At 39.6% G+C, this 14,250-nt stretch overlaps 1 protein-coding gene across 1 annotated transcript; it reads right to left on the bottom strand.

Annotated features, from left to right (window-relative positions):
• Positions 1–503: 503 nt before the first annotated feature.
• LOC131248173 (AP-2 complex subunit mu-like) lies at positions 504–13,701 on the bottom strand. The gene is made up of 13 exons (XM_058248271.1): positions 13,320–13,701; positions 13,033–13,210; positions 10,498–10,588; positions 8,347–8,441; positions 8,043–8,132; positions 7,899–7,947; positions 7,642–7,780; positions 3,146–3,262; positions 2,584–2,674; positions 2,364–2,506; positions 2,060–2,174; positions 1,141–1,185; positions 504–1,054 (listed from the first exon to the last, which is right to left on the bottom strand). Exons 1-13 carry the CDS (start codon positions 13,400–13,402, stop codon positions 974–976), a joined length of 1,317 nt encoding a protein of 438 aa, XP_058104254.1. The 5' UTR covers positions 13,403–13,701; the 3' UTR covers positions 504–973.
• Between the last annotated feature and the right edge of the window lie 549 nt (positions 13,702–14,250).

Raw genomic sequence — 14,250 nt, 5'->3', positions numbered from 1 at the left:
ATAATTGCCTAAAAGATGACAATTTCACACCCTGCCAGCAAGGTATTCCGTAACAGTAATGGTGACCGTAATGGCCATCATTGTTACTTTTACGATTCTCCATGTAACGGGTATTACAGTTCAATACCCAAAAAACTTGTATCAGGCCTGTAATGGACTGTTACGAGGGCTACAACGGCTCTTACGGGTTATTTTTTCCATAACGACCTTTACAACCCCGTAACCTGTAACGGTTGCCACTGTTACCTCTACATGACGGCCTTAACAGCACACCATACCCACCAACATTTTACTTGAAAGATTGCACAGCTCAAAAAAAAAAAAAAAGAAAGAAAAGAAAAGAAGAGAAAACCAACAATGAAGAAGAAGAAGAAAAATTTCTAGACCATCTTCCTGAATTAAGACTTGGTAGATAAAAAAGAATATGCATCCGAGTTCCCTCCATTAAGACTGGTATCTTAATGGGATATGGCAGATCGAGAAAGTTGAACAAGCCACTGAGATCACACTGCAACCGAGCAGATATTCATTATTCAACAAGGTTTCTTGCAAGATTAGGAAAACTAAGGCTTGCTACTGTTACCCTCAAATAACATGTGTTTAATGGGGGGACATGGTTCTTTCTAAAGTGCAATCAATCCCCCATTTAAACTGCCTACCCACATCAATTTGTCACGGAACTCACCAGCCTCTGTAATACATACAAGTGAAACTTCCACTCTGGCGATTCAAGCATGAAGTTCCAGTAAAAAAGATGACACTGGTAATAATACAATGGAAAAAAAAAATTTTGAAAAGAAAAGAAACATATAACCAGCAGGCTCTTCTTCTAGGGAACAGCCTCTTTACCTAATAAATCAGGTAAACCATGCTACACTTGCAATTTCAGGTCTCTGCTTCCATAGCAGATGAGACCACCCTGAAAAATCTCTTCACAAGGGTATTGAAGAACAGAGTCCCGAGCCACTAGCCACTAGCATCTAACCTCGTATGACCCTGCTTTAGTGATATAACGAACCCACTCAACAGTATTGTATCCACTCTTCTCCCAGACCTGCAGTGAGTTAAATGATAGGGAAGTGCAAGTGAGCAGGTGCTACAACCAAATAGCGAACAGCAGAATCAAGTTAGTTCCCATACCTTGAGGAATCGGACACGTAAACCTGATGCTGTAAACATTGGAACCTGCAGAAAAAAAAAAAGGCCAAATCCTTAAGAGGAAAGATGACAAAATGTTAATCAAAACAGAAGTTGTGGAGTTTCTCTTGAGGATTTAGAAATGAGATTGGAACAAAGGCTTAAGTCAGTATTACATGTCTACAGGCATGTGCACAGGCAGAGACACTCCTCTGGTCACCCAGTGTATAGTATGCATGCCCATGTGCTAGGCTCGGGTACTTCATTTTTCCTCATCATTGCCAGGAGGTTCATGTGTGCATCAATTATGCTTACGGATGTGTCAAAAAAAAAAAAAACTTTTGGTTGTCAAAAAAATAAATAAAAAAACTTTTGGATGTGTCCGCACTCATGCATGTGTGCACAAGGACCTATCTTTCTTGAGAATTTTACACAATTGGATCAGTGGATGAACAACAGCCAGATCACGCATGAGAAGACACAATTTCGTGGGGGTGTGACCAGTGACCACTGCATAAGCATGTGTGGCGACAAACCTGATTGAATGTGTAGTAACAGTCATAGCAAAGGCAAAGATCTGTGACCAGGTGGAATGCGAAGAAAACACAGAACTCTACTATAGGTGGTTCTTGAAGGTAGAATGAGCTCATACTATTACCTATTTATCTGAATATCCAATTAAAAATATCTTATTTGTGTTTGGTTGCACCTAATATCACGATTCTCCAGAAATTTCATGATATAGTATCTGGTGAGTCCGGTCAAAAGCATTTCCTTAAAACAAATTAGATGGTGACGCACTTGCTGATCTGCCAACTACTTTGCATTTAATATGTTTCGAGGCGCATTTTCTTACCAGGTAAAATTTAATGAAGCAGTACCTTCAACTCAATTTAAAGAACTTGCAAGATTAATACAGAACCTGAAATTCCATTTGAATCGGTGGTCTCGTCCAAGACTTCTTTTCTGCTATCGTGGAAATCAACTCAATCTCAGCACTCATGGTTGGCTCAGTTTGTCCAGGAAATTTTCTTATCCTGCAATTTCAAACATTTTAAATGCTTGAAAATATCAAAAAGATGCTTGACAACAATGAGAATGCTCCACGACTGGCTTCCACATCATGAAATAATTTCTGAAAATCCAAGTAGACCTTACACTAAGACTACACAATATGATAAAGAATAGATGAGGACACAGGATCGTAAATGCAAGTCAATACTCACTTCCAGACCAAGCAATCAATAGCGGCATTATACTTGGCTCGACCGGACGTAACTTGGAAACTTGTTTTTGCTGTTTGTTTTGGAACTGGAACCTTGACCACTACTCCAAGGGCAAACATTTTCGCACCAAAGACACTCTTCACCTGTAAATGTTAAGCAGTAAGACTACCATAAACCATCATTAGACAAGATTGGCATCCTTGATAAGTTAAGAACTGACCTTAACATTTACTTCCATCCGTGTCCTACCCAATTCCTTGATTGTCGGCAACACCCGAAATGGAAGATTTACACCCTCAGTAATACGATATCTACAAAAAGAGTTTGCCATTAAATAGGAAGGTGACCTGATCAGTGATGGTATGTTAAAGTATGAACAAGCCTGAATAACATTGCACACAAGTGCAGGAAATTCTGCAATATCTAGGGCCAGTCCCACCACAACGGTTCAAGCAAAAGTTTGGAACTAGTAAATCACTAAAGGCTCCTACACAAACTACAGAGAAAGCAACTACAACAGTATTCATTTGTTTGTATTAATCAATGGAGCAGAATCTTGCAATATGAAGGACTAACACAAAAGTGAAGCTATATGATTTTTTTTGCTAGGCACAAGAAACATCACAAATAGCAGCAATGAGCATATATTTCAAGTGCCTATAGATTAGGTTTCCGATTTTTATTGATTCACTGCAGACCACCTCGAGTTTGTAATGCCCAAATAAACCGATGATAAAAGAAAAGAGTATTGTGTAAGATATGTGAGAGAATAAAAAGCTTACTTCATTAATTCAAATTCACCATCAGGTGGCACAAAACTGACAGTCTTTTCCGAGTTGAACCTTGTCAAGTTCACACATTGGTGGAAAGTAACATCATCGAGCTCAATTGTCTTTCCACTGAAACAAGTAGAGCATCTTTCATGACCAAGTCACCAAAAGAATTTGGAGAAGCTAGCAATTATCAGTTTATAGCTAAAACAGACCACATATAACAGAGAGGTAACTGCAAATTTTAAGAAAAATAATCCCTTCAAAAAACAAGTTAGAACACTTATTGCAGAACACGGAGAACAAGCACTGCACTAGTCCGCCAGCAAATGTATTTATCAAAGCTAAAAACTGAACTTCTATTATTAAGTAAACTTTACACTCGCTTGCAAATCTACCACAATAATAGGAAATGGGAGCAAAAATGCTGGGTGAAATCTACCACGATAATAGGGGAGAGAGCTTATGGCAACGTGGACTGGAACTTCCTTGACTATATTGTCAGCAGATTCAGGTGTCGACCGCGGTGGAGAAGTTGGATCCATGTGTGTGTCTGGTCCACCAGATTCTCCATTCTCAGCAACAGGGTTTCTTTTGGATACTTCCGAGCATCCAGAGGCTTAAGACAACCCCTATCCCATTTTTTCTTAGTGATCTCAGAAGCGCTGAGTCACATGCTTGCTAAGGGGTAGGAAGAGGGTATTTTTCTTGGATTTAAGGTGGATAGCTTGGCATCCCGGGTATATACCATCTTCAGTTCGCGGACAACACGCTTAGTTTTAGCAAGGCAAATTTTCCATGGTTGATAATCTCAGGAAGATTGTAGTGTGTTTCAAGGTAGCATCTAGCCTTAATATCTCTAAATGCAAAATTCTAGGGATTCAACTTTCAGAGCCAGAGGTCTCTCATATGGCTGCCGCATTCAGGTGCAGGGCTGGCTCCTTCCCAAACTCTAATTTGGGCCTCCCTCCCCCAAAGCATTTGTGGGATACGGATATCAAGATAATGGAAAGAAATAAAACTCTCCATGAAGGGAAGGCACCTACCTTTGGGAGGAAGGCTTACTCTCATCAAGGCCGCCCGGTCTAATCTACCTATGTATTTGCTCTCTTCAAATGTCCTAAGGCGATTCTTCAAAGGATTGAAACCTTGAGAAATTTTCTTTGGCAAGGTGTGGCCTCGAACCGAAAGTTTCACTTATTAGATTGGAGGGAAGTGTGCAAGCCTTATTCAGAAGGTGGGGCTGGCAAAAAAAATCTTGAGGCGATAAATGTTGTACTCTTATGTAGATGGATGTGGAGGTTTGGTGTCGATGTCAATAGCTTGTAGAGGACAGTTATCAAGCGGAAATATGGAATCAAACCCTTCGGCTGGCGGACCAAAAGTTCCTCAAATTACAGAGTTTCTCACGTATAGAAGTCAGTAGCTCGTCTGGAGGATAAGGTGTGGGAGGGGATTGGTTTCTGCCAAGGTAAAGGGGACAATTCGTTTCCGGGACGATAATTGGTCAAGTAATCATCCTTTGCAAGTAGACTTCCCAAATCTAGCGGCCCTCTGTCCTTCCAAAAACATATTGGTCGCAAACTGTTTCAGCACCGAATGTGTCTCTGGTATTTGGGCCCCACCTTGTAGGCGCAATTTAAATGAGACTGAGGAAGCAGAATTTTTAAAGTTGTTTCAGAGATTAGAGAGCATTTCTCCTTTCCAGACATTCAAGACTCCTTAATTTAGCTCAGTGATAGATCAGGCTCTTTCTCCACGAAGTCGATGTACATTTTAGCTAGCTGGGCTTTTCGTCTTCCTCTTCCAGCTACACAGGTTATGTTTGGCGTTACGGAGCCCCCCTCCAAGATTGCAGCATTCGCTTGGCTCGTGGGGAGAAACAGAATTCTCGCAGTTAATAATTTGATAAAAAGGGGAATGGTCATCCCAAATGTATGCATCCTATGCAAGAATGAAGCAGAATCGGTGAATCATCTTTTCATCCTTTGTCCGTTTGCCTCTAGTATTTGGGACAGCATCCTCAACTTCTACAATATAGCCTGGGTTATGCCTAGTTCTTTGGAAGTCTTATTCAAATCCCGGCATACAGCCATGCTGTCTAGATCTGTAAGAGGAAAGCTATGTTAGTAAAGGGGGGGACGAACGGGCACTGCTTTGGGAACGTGTATGTGTGTGGATCCGTTCCATCAGAGATTAGCAGAGTTTTCTCCTCATTAAGGGACTGGGACCCTGGTTAGGGGCTATTTTTGTAGTATTCTATCTCTGTAGTTGTATTCTTTTATCTTCTTAATTGTATTCTTTACATTTCAAAACAAGGAAAGAAAAAAAAAAAATGAACGCTACGTGAAAGTTTCTCATAAGTAATTATTGAAAAGAACAAACCCAAACATCATCAATCGAAGAATAAGAAGTTCATGTTCAAATTCAAGGAATAGAAATCTTCATGACAAAAAAAAAAACAAAAAACAAAAAACAAAATAACCAAAAAAACCCAAAAAAAAAAGAACCAAAAATCACTAATCGGTGAATATTAAGGTCAATTTCAGAGCAAAGAATGGATATGCCTTGAGCTTTCAAAATTTATCCCTTTTTTTTTTTTTTTTTCTAAGAGAAGCCCCCCTGCTCCATTTGGTTTGTCTATACACTGAACTTCTCCAAGAAGCTAAATTTCCTTGTCCTATTTCTCTTTTTTTTATTAGCTACATCCTATTTCTCATTTACTCTTCTTTGATTTCAATATGTCAAATTATTCTATAATTCCAATTTTCAACCAAAAAGAAAAAGAGAAATGATAATCATCCCATTGGCTAATGCTTACAATTTAAATCCATTTGGCCACCCAATGTTCTTTACTATATGCAATGCCAGGATTTACTGGCTCTCTCTAAACCTGAAATCCTAAAATTAGAAGTTGTGAACAAGAACCCAAGCATCATTCATCATGCTTTTCAGCTTTTCCACTTATCCTCTCAACAAGGCAGAAAGGAAAAAGGTTATTGCTTACTTGACAAAGTGTATTGAAGCAGTTTTCTGGAAAAATATTAAGTGAAAAGGAACCAACACCCCTCATATAGGGTTTACAGACCAACTGCCCTCTATTTTGGTTCCCGCAAACCCACTATATTTAGGAACCCTCCTCAGCATGAGGGGGATTTAGTCCTCTCAAATATTAAATTACAAAGGGTCACAGTTTAAAGGTTGAGTTTCTAGCAACTCAATTGTCAGAGCTACAAGTATGTAACAAAACATTCTTTGCTCAGGACACTGTAAAAATGATCCAGTACATATATGTGGCAAACTTTAGAAGGCACAGGAGAATATCTCTGGTACACAAGGCACCTTCCAGACGATGGCAGAATGTAATATGAGAGGATTGAAAAAACAGAGCTTTTGCTACGAAATGTTTTCAACACAAAGCATGATAACAAAATTGCTTGATGGGATTGAACAATTTCAATATTCTCTTAATCTACCACCCCATTGGCATGATGCGTGTTATCTAAATAACAGCTCATCTGTAGACCAGCATATAATTATTTCAATCAAGAAAATCAAGCCAAAACCATAGTGATGACCAGAAAGAAATGGAGGTTTTGAAGCAGCATTAGGAATAGGCAGGAAATAACATAAAGGAGTTGGCAAAGGCCAATTCTACCGGTAGATTGATACGGAAAGTGCCCTGATACATTATTATGTTATCCTAGCAAAATTCAAGTTATATATAAGTTGATGCTTACACACCTGATGGGAAGAATGAACTAGACAAAGAAGAATAAGTGAAAGGACTGCAACATAAATAGACCAGTGTTTTAAATAGCGTGTAGCATGTAGTTTGACACTCTATAGTGTGTAGCATAAGCTACAAGATCCTTAATATTTTTTAATTAAAATAATAGAAAATATGATAAAATTTACAAAATACATAATTTATTAATTTCTATGAGTTCTTGATTACAAATCTAGATCGTCAACCACTTATTTCCATGCAAAATCTCTCTCTTTGCCCTTAGGCATCTCTAAGTGTGACTTCTTCTTCTTTTTTAAATTTATTGAAACATCACAAATTCATGATATAGACAACAATTTGGATGGTCCGGATTGATCTAAGTGCTCCATCCATGATACGGACCACAATTTGGATGGTACGGATTAGTTTAATGTAGTGTCATGGGTCATAGATATAAGTCATCACTATTTTAAAATAGGTTTTAAAATAACATAGAAAAAACACTTTAAAAAATTAGATTTCAAGTAGCTTAGGCTATCTACACTACACACTACGCTATGCTACATGTAGCGTACACTACATGCACTGTAGCTTACGCTACCAGGGAGTTATGCTACTTGCGTACGCTACGTAGCATTTTTGCCACACTACGCTACATAGTGTACTCTACATGCTACACTACAGCGCTACTGAAAACACTGAAATAGACAAACAAATATCTTGAGATACAAACTTCCGAGCCTTTTTTAACTGATGGATGAGCTATCCTCGGAATTACCTTTTAGCAGGACGGGATTTAAGTTGTGATTCCTTTTCAAGACCGATTTTGTCATTTAAACCCAACTTCAGATCAGGCATTCCAGAGAGGAAGCATTTCATGAGAACCTTTCCAGTCACATCACAGCGCAGAACACTACCTACAATCACCAAAATGTTTGGCAAAAAATAAAACAACCAAAATTAGGAAATCAAAAGGAAAAGGAGAAAAAACATAGATGAAGTAAACAAGATAAACACCACAGACCCATTACATACCTTTTGAAGACATAAGAAGATTCACACTTTCCACAATATCCAGGAAAACCTGACATGAAGGAGCTTAAGAAACCTTCTTCTTTTTTGTTTTTTTTTGCAGCAGTTTTGCCATATTTGACTCAAAACAAGAGGAAAAATGGTTACCTCGTTCTTCTTATACACGAGACCCTCACGCCGCCAACCAACAGCACCTGTAACTTGGAGAGTTGCATTGGGGACGGGCTTGTCTGCAGGCTATTGAATATTCCACATTGTAAACACAATGGTTAGAAAATCATCATTTTAGAATAACCTTTGGACACACACACATACAGCCCCTTCTGCAATTTCAACTACATAGGATACAGTAATCCTAAGAGTGAGACCTAGACATCTTTGGGATCTTCCAAATCCTATAACACAATTTCCAATAGCTGATCAATCAAAAAAAAAAACTCCAATAGCTGACCTTGGACGAGAATGGTGAACGAACTCCCTCCTGTGTGATGTAAAGCTTCAAAATTTCAGGAGAAAGATTTTGGGGGTAACCAAAATCCATAATTTCTGCATATTAAATAAGATTGTCAAATACTTCAACAGGCAGCTAAAAGTCCTGATACTGATGATAACAAAGATTAAAATATTGGCCTTCTACTGGAAAAGGAGCACAAGATGCAGCTGAAAGCCACATGATAGGATCATATTCACTTGACATGACAATTCAAGTGCCAGAAGAAACAAAGCTGAAACACAGTTCTGCAAGCTGTTGGATGATATTGACACACAGTTGTACATTAGATTCTATCTTCAGGAACTCAAATTTTCCACCCCAGCCTCATTAAAAGATACAGTGTTAAGTTTTCAAAGAAAAAACACAGATTTAAAAATCATGAATTTATACAAACAATCTGTCTTGCTAGCAGCAAAGATGCCCATCAAGTACAGCTATTCTGTGCTAATTTCATGCTGGTTTTCTAACATATGCAAAATAAGGAAGATGAGTTCCTTCGCTTCTTATATTCATCATTGTCAATTTCTTCATGCCTATCACAGAGAGGTCATGAGTTCAAAACTCATGGTTGCTTGAACAGTTAGTTCCCCAGGCACCCCCAGACACCTAGTCAAAGTCCACCTTTGACAACTATGCTAAAAGTTATAAATATTAATAACAGAGCAGGTAATATCCAACAACAGGCAAAAAAGATTTTCCAATTAAAAATGAACGTGTTTGATCAAGGGTGTTCGAAGAGAACCATACTGGTCGAGTACTTGAGGACGCTGCTTTGAGTTGGTAGGCCAAGGATAGGCAATGCCACATTATGAATGGGGACCTACACAATATTCCTCAGAGATAATATATATTTACTAGGATCACCATTATCTTGCTTATCATGTTGTGATTTCCTGGTTACAACACAAGATGAGGGAAACTTAGAAGTAGTAGCTGCAATAGGTAATAAGATGAGGAAAAGTAGACTTGGTTGGTCTGACCATTTGCACTAGAGACCAAGAACTGCACCAATTAGGAGTGAGTTGGTTCAAATTGAAAGCTATAAAAGGGTGAAGAGAAGGCCCGAAAGAACGTTGGTAGAGATAGTAAGAAATTTTTGATAAGCTATGGTTTAACTCAGGACATGGTCCTTGGCAGATTGGAGCAGCAGAACAGGATTCGTTTTGTCAACCCCAATCAATTTTTGATGATGATTAGGGCTGTCAACAGGCCAAGCTGTCCCATCAGGCTTTCAAGTGTGTCCCACTTTGGACCGGACTTCAGCTTTGTCTAAGAGTCCTTCGCCTGGCCCATTTAGGGTTTCAAGCACATTTTTATAATATATCATGTATGATGGCGCAACCTAATGAACAGCTTAGATGTTGCACAAAGTTGTGCAGCCAAGCTTGGACTCAGCCCGACTCGGGTGTGGACCAGGCACAATCATCTCGGGCCAGGGCCAGGAACAGGCCTATTTGTTCTGGCCCGTCATGGGCCCCGGCCGAGCCTGACAGTCATGATGATGATGCACACACATACAGGATGATACTAAGTGCAGCATGTATGTAGGTAAGCACATATATCATGAGAATAAACAAATCAGATTGCAATGACTTCCATTTGTTTATATAATATCAAAATTTGTGGACTGACTAACAAATGACAGTGACAGGGCCATGTTTGGAAGTAACCTCAGACCACGTTTCTGATGGAAATGTTTTGAGGCCACCAGGCATTTAAAAACTTCTGTGTTTGGAAAAAAAATACTGAAAATGGATTCCACATTGAGCCAGTTTTCCTCCAACACAGCCCAAAATAACAGTTCTGTGCATTTCATCTACAAGCTGAAATAAGCAGGCTATCTGTTTCTCGTGGAAACCAGATTCCCCAAAGCCGATATTTCAAGGCGCCCAAATGCAGACTAGATCTCAAGACAGGCTAATCCAGACTACAAAAGCCCTTTAATGTCAGTAATTAGGATGAATAAAGATAATTAGCTGCAGCCAAATTAATTAAATTGGCTGTTTCTAGCCATTCATGCCAGAAACCGCAGTAACAGCAAAAATAAATAACGAATACTTATACAGAATCATCGTATCATCACTTAAGGAAACGAGACAGAATGTGTACCGTCCAAAAGCTCATAAATCAGGACAAAGTTATTCCGGATAGCCTCTTCGTCAAAAGTCCCACCAAAATAGGATTTGAAAAGCGCAACTGCCTGCTCACAAAATAAAGAATCCATCGCATCAGCTTTCTTGAAGCAGTTTGACAAGACAACTAGATAAAAGAGACCTGCAGCTCAAAAAATAAGTAACCATGCCATAAATTTATAATGAACTAATTAAAGCCTACCATTCAAAGAAAAAGAGTTAACAACAACCTCAAATGGTGCAAATCAACTAACGAATACCATTATCAAATTCCACTATAAGCAACTAACAGAACAATCATATCAAATATAAGCAGCAGAAGCACAGAAGCACAATATAATAATTGAAATTTGAGCAAAGTTAAAGGGGCCATTGGGAAGCCTGTAAACCCAACTAATGTAAACACTTTACCCGTGCATACCTTACACCATGTGTTTGGATGGGATAAATGCCTGTAAAGTTTATACAAAAACGGTCCCAAATTTTACATCTTAAAACCTGAGACTCAGTTTACCCATAAAGTGTTCACAGTACAACGGTCTTTTTATCAAACTCATTACAGCACTTTCTAATTCATAACAGCATTTTTTACCAGTTTCCAAAAACGGAAAACTGTTTACCTGGTAGACACTTGACCAAATAGCCAAACATGACAGAATGAAACGGTTTACCTGTGAAACTCTTTACCTATAAGTAAGATTCTACAAGCATCCATAAGGCAAGATAAGTAGAGACAGTCAAAAGGAGTCCAGGAGCAGAAGCAACAACGAAGAATTTGTATGAAATAAAATTCAAATAGAAGCATATGATTCAGGGTGCTGGACAATACCAAGAAGCAGATCCACCTATGTTTTGAAACCAAACAGTGCCGAATGGCAACAGTTTAGATATATTAACATGTGAAAGTATACAGTTTGTGAAATTTGGCAGTTCACAATCATCATCGTCATCATTTAAGCCCTATCCCGATTAATTGGAGTCAGCTACATGAATCCTGTTCTGTCATTCCACTCTATCAAGGGTCATAACTTCTTTTAGGGTTTGTTTGGATTCATGGAAAGGAAACACCATTTCCCATGAAACTAATTTTCCATTGATTGGGAAGAATTTTTTGTGAGAATTGGTGGGAAACACAATTTCTCATTTCCACTTTTTGTTGGAAAATCAACAGATATATTTTCCCACCTCACCCCCTATGAAAGGCATTTTCCCACAATTGAAGGAAAATGAATCTCTTAAGAGTTAAACACATGTGCCACCACCCTTATCCAATCGCCTCACATGGGTCACATATGCAATTGTTCCACCGTCCATCTATTTTGTCACACATGTGCCAATGCGGCATGCGTGCCACCATCCATCTTCACTTGGGCCCCACATGTACAAAGCACCTCAAATGGGCTGCATCTGCCAACTTTCCATTGTCCATCTTTTGATGTGTCGCACTTGTGCCACCATCCATCTTCACTTGGGCCCCACATGTACAAAGTGCCCTGCATGTGCCAACTTTGCATTTTCCAACTTCTGTTATGTCATACATATGCCACCATCCATCTTTCACTTGTGCCCCACATGTGCAAAGTGCCCACATGTGCCATTGTCCATGTTCAATCACTCTATATGTGTTACATGTGAGAACATGCCACATGTACCAATGTGCTTGTGTGTAAATGTGCCACCATCTACCTTCAAGTGCCCACATGTGTCAAATGTGTTAATGTATCACTTATGTCACATGCGCATCATACAATTTCCAGCACCCCTTATGTGTCATGTGTGACACCATTAAGCTTAAGTACCCACAGGTGGCATAGACTATTTTCAAGCATTCCATATGTGCCACATGTTAATCTAGCACATGCAAATAACTACCAGGAAAAAAGTTTTATTTAACCAAACAATAAATTGGGAAACATGCCTCAAATTTTCTAAGAATATCTTATTTAAAAACAAACATGGAAAACGAAGTTTACTTTCCCACAATTTCCTGGAAATAAGCTTTCCCGAGAAACAATGTTTCATTTCCAACACTTTCAACAAATTCAAACAAGCCCTTAGAGCATAGGTTATCAAGTCTTTTCTTACTACCTCCACCCACGTCCTTTTGGGCCCTCCCCTCACCCTTTTAGATCCTTCGACTTGTACCAACTCACTCCTTCTAACCCGCACAGTTCTTGGTCTCCGTCGCATATGACCAAACCATCGAAGTCTACTTTCCCTCATCTTATTAGCTAATGGTGTTACTCCTAAATCCACTTGAATGCATTCATTTCTAATTATATCCTCCCTCATCTTACCACTCATCCATCACAAGATCCTCATTTTCAGCTGCACTCAACCATCTCAACATCCTCACTTTCAGCTACACTAATCCTATGAATATGTTGTTCCTTAAACATTCTGTCCCATAAAGCATGACCAGTCTTATAGCTACCCTAAAAAATTCACTTTTAGTTTTAGTGGCACATGATGATTACCCAAAAAAAAAAAGATTAAATAAAATGGCAAGTACCTCGACAACGAACTTAAAAGCACATGCAACGTTGGCATTGCTGCTGACAACGATGACGATGTAGACGTTGCTGATTCTCATGTAAAAGAAGGAGCAACCCCCAATCTGCCGAACGGGGCACGTGCCCAGCTCCTTCGTTTGCATGATGTGCACCCGGAACGCGTCCACCATATTTCCGCTGAAGGATCCGTTGACGTCAATAACAGTACGCGCACATCATACAAGAAAACTAAAATCAAGCAGAGAGAAATACAAGAGAGGGAGAGATGAAGATTGGAAGGGCATACCCGACATCGTCACGATAGAGACGATTGATGAGGACATCGCCGCGGAGATTCAAGAAATATATAGCCGATGCCGCCACAGGCATTTCTGATCCAGCAGAATTCGATCAAAGCTATATAAAAATCTCCCTTTGTTGATCGATGAGAGAGGGAGAATTGCTCTGGAGACGAATCAGAAGCGAGATAGAAAGTGAAGAGAGAAACAGAAAGGGGATTTCAGATTTCTAGGGTTTTGGGGATGTGGATTTGGGTTGGGTCGTCGTCTGCGAGTAGAAGGAGAGCTTCCTTCACTCTCGTCGACTGCTGGAATTTTCAAAGCCGTTTCTCAGCTTTCACCTCACTTCTTCTTCATCAGACGGGGTAGTTGCCCGCACATGTGCTTCGGATGGGAGAGAAACGCACGTGAGAATTGTATACCTACGCCTACGGTGTGGAGTCGACTCTACACCGTATAGATGGGTTGTATACCTAAAACAAATGTGCACGTGTGGTTAGGAAGCGGACTGCGTACTGAGTAAACTCTGTGGGACCCACCGTTTCGTACGTGTCTTATCCACGCCGTTTTACCGGATCATTTTTAGGGCATGAGCCAAGACTAGCTGTTTAAGAAAGAATAAACAGCAATTTTCCAAATTCAACAGAAAAAGGGACCAAAGATCCTATGGTTACGATCCTTTCACCATGGGAGATAAGTGTGGCCACGGTCGTCCACGGCTATCCCATCCCATCAACTGTTCGGATCACTGAGCAACGTATAATACCTTGTAATTCGAGGTATGCTATCTGCAGCTGGGCCAGTGGACACGTGCACCAGATCCGGGAGGCTTATCAGGTAGGCCCCACAGTGAATGTCAATTAACGTTCTCATCAGATGAACACGAAGAAAAGGATAGTTTGGAAAAGGTAACCAACCAACCGTCCACATTCAACATAC

This window comes from Magnolia sinica, chromosome 6 (genome assembly GCF_029962835.1).
Source record: "Magnolia sinica isolate HGM2019 chromosome 6, MsV1, whole genome shotgun sequence".
Classification (NCBI taxonomy): domain Eukaryota; kingdom Viridiplantae; phylum Streptophyta; class Magnoliopsida; order Magnoliales; family Magnoliaceae; genus Magnolia; species Magnolia sinica.
Note: the sequence above shows the minus strand (reverse complement) of the source record. Positions and strands in the feature narration are given on the sequence as shown.